The sequence below is a fragment of the Nannospalax galili genome, unplaced genomic scaffold (assembly GCF_000622305.1).
Source record: "Nannospalax galili isolate Female #2095 unplaced genomic scaffold, S.galili_v1.0 scaffold1357, whole genome shotgun sequence".
NCBI lineage: Eukaryota > Metazoa > Chordata > Mammalia > Rodentia > Spalacidae > Nannospalax > Nannospalax galili.
The window spans coordinates 480,124-482,648 of record NW_008339987.1 but is presented as its reverse complement, the minus strand read 5'-3'; the positions used below and the strand labels follow the sequence as shown (position 1 = coordinate 482,648).

At 44.7% G+C, this 2,525-nt stretch overlaps 1 protein-coding gene across 1 annotated transcript in view; it reads right to left on the bottom strand.

Annotated features, from left to right (window-relative positions):
* Efcab8 (EF-hand calcium binding domain 8) overlaps positions 1–2,525 on the bottom strand; it is a 61,833-nt gene that overhangs the window by 58,668 nt on the left and 640 nt on the right. The window contains 1 exon segment of the mRNA XM_008834845.2: positions 1,300–1,447. Coding sequence (XP_008833067.2) covers positions 1,300–1,447 — 148 coding nt within the window.

The following is a 2,525-nucleotide window of genomic DNA, read 5'->3' as shown; positions in this document are numbered from 1 at the left end:
CGAGTTTGGTCGACAGAGTAAGTTCTACACCAGCTGGAACTACAGGGAGACTCTGTCTCAAAAAGAAAAAAGAAAAAAAAAAAAAAGAATTACCTCCTGTTAGGCACACTAGCTATTCTTACAAAAGACCTGGGTTCAAATTCCAGCACCCACATGGCAGCTAACAACTGTCCATAACTCCAGTTCCTGGGTTCCGATGGCCTCTTCTGCCCTCTGAGGACGTTTCACGACACAGGTGCACTTACATTTATTTAATCACTGTTTCTTGCTTTCATGAGCTATCTCACATTTTATTGAAATGTGCACTGTGTTCAATGATTTGACCCAACCTAAGCCTGCTCTAAGTGTTCTGACCATAATCAGTTTAGGGGGGCTACAGTGTTTGTGAGGTTAAATGTGTGGAATGATTTTTTATTTGTTTTTTGACAGGTATTTTCTACTTAAAATTGGTTTGGGGAACATACCCCATCATAAGCAAAGTGTCTAAACAGTGTGATCAGAGACAGACACTTAAGGGGCACCCAGGATGTGTTCATGTTAGTGTTTATGGCCTGCTGTGGTCCACTCCTGCTCCCCAGTGTGACTTGTGACTTGCTTTTGGCCAACAGAGCATAACACTATTGCATACAATAGTGTTATGACACAGTCACTTCACTGTGTTATAAGATTGTGACACCTATGTGAGCTGCTCTCTCCATTGGCTTGAGCCTTGCCAGTGGCCACAGTGGTGAATTTGGGTGGCTTCTGGGAGCTGAGAACAGCCTCCTTGCAATCGCTAGAAAGAAATGGAAGTCCTCAAGATCACAGCTGCAAGGAATTGAATCCTGTGTGAGCTTGAAGTAAGTCCTTCCTGAGCCAAGCCCCAGATGACACCACAGCTCCAGCTGACAATGGAACTGCAACTTTGTGGGATTCTGAGCAGGAGAACCAGCTCAGACCTGTCCTCACACCAGAGCCCCAACACACTGAGATCATCAGTGCATGTTGGGTTTATGACACTAAATCCATGGGGCTGCTATTATACAGCAATTTTTAACAAATGACACAACTGAAAATTCTTAGAGGAAACCACACCAAAATGCCACAGGCTATACCTGGGTATTTGCACTAGCAGGATTTTAAAATTGTTTCTAGATCCCGAATAGCCTTTACTATGCTTACACCACTTATCCAGCAAGTAAAAGTTTTAAACAAGACACCAAATACAAAAAGCCTACCAGGCCTGAGCCCTCCACACTCCCCAGATAACAGGTCCTGTGCAGGTGTCACAGGAGGTAGGCTGCTACCGCATGGCTGTACCTCCAGTCTCACTGGTTTCCTTCTCAAACACTTTCTGTAGATCAGCCAGGTGCACCTCAGTAAACTGCTGCTGACTCTGGCTTTGCTGGACAGGTAGTACCGGGGAGCTGGAATCCTCCTTGTCCTGGGATCCAGTTTCAATGGCCAGCTAGGACAAAACAAGACCCAGGAACTAAGAGGATTAATTCACTGAACCAAACATTTTTCAGCATCTCTTACTTAAAAGGAGAACCTTTGTGAAGAATAGGCTAACTAATACTATGATAAGGCATTCCTTATTAATTTTTTTTTGGGGGGGGTCTTTTTGAGACAGGGTCTTCCTGTAGCCCCAGCTGGCCTGGAACTTGCTATGTAGACCAGGCTGGCCTTGAACTCACAAAGATTCACCTGCTTCTGCCTCCCAAGTGGCTGGAATTAAAGGCGTGTGCCACCACATCCAGCTTAATTTTTTATATTATTTTAAGCCTGTGAAGATAAAGAAAAATCTAAACTATTACTTGTGGCTTTGGGGATGTAACCATTGTTCTTTTATAGATGCCATGATTGGGGCTCAGCAAGATTGGAGGACACAGGACTATTTCCTGCCTCAGCCTCCCAAGTGTTAGGTTTGCAAGTGTATGCCACTACTTCCAGCTTAGAACTCTCTACAGGACTTCAGTCCCACCAATGTGCAAATATGCTCATTCTCTAGTGAATGCCCATGTGTTTGCTCATGTTCTACACGCCTCACTCAGTGCCAGGCACTGCAGATACATCACAGAGCAAAGTGGAGAGTCCCTGGCTTCACAGAGCCAGATGGACTTAACCTAGGTGTCTAATTAGAAACCTAGGCACCATCTCAGCCCTTCCCTCTTCTTCCTATGCATTCTTTTTTTTAATTGTCTATTTATTTATTTTTATTTTTATGCATATGAATGTATTGTCTGCATGCATGTAAGTGCACTCATATCGTGCAATGCCCACAGAGTTCAGAAAAGTGTTGGGGAACCCTGCTGCTAGGGTTGTAGTCCTCCATGTCCGAATAGCTCTAAGGGGCTCGGCACTGTATGGAAGGACTCCCCTTTTCTGCAGGGGCCTCCTGCTCTCTGCCTGACTTACCTGGAAAGTGCCGCCAAGCACAGATGCCTGACCTTATTTGGAACATGACCTTTGGCATAGTTACCTGGAGTAAAAACTACCCCCAGGTTTTTTTCTATATGATAATTAGGCATTTTGGGATAGTCGGA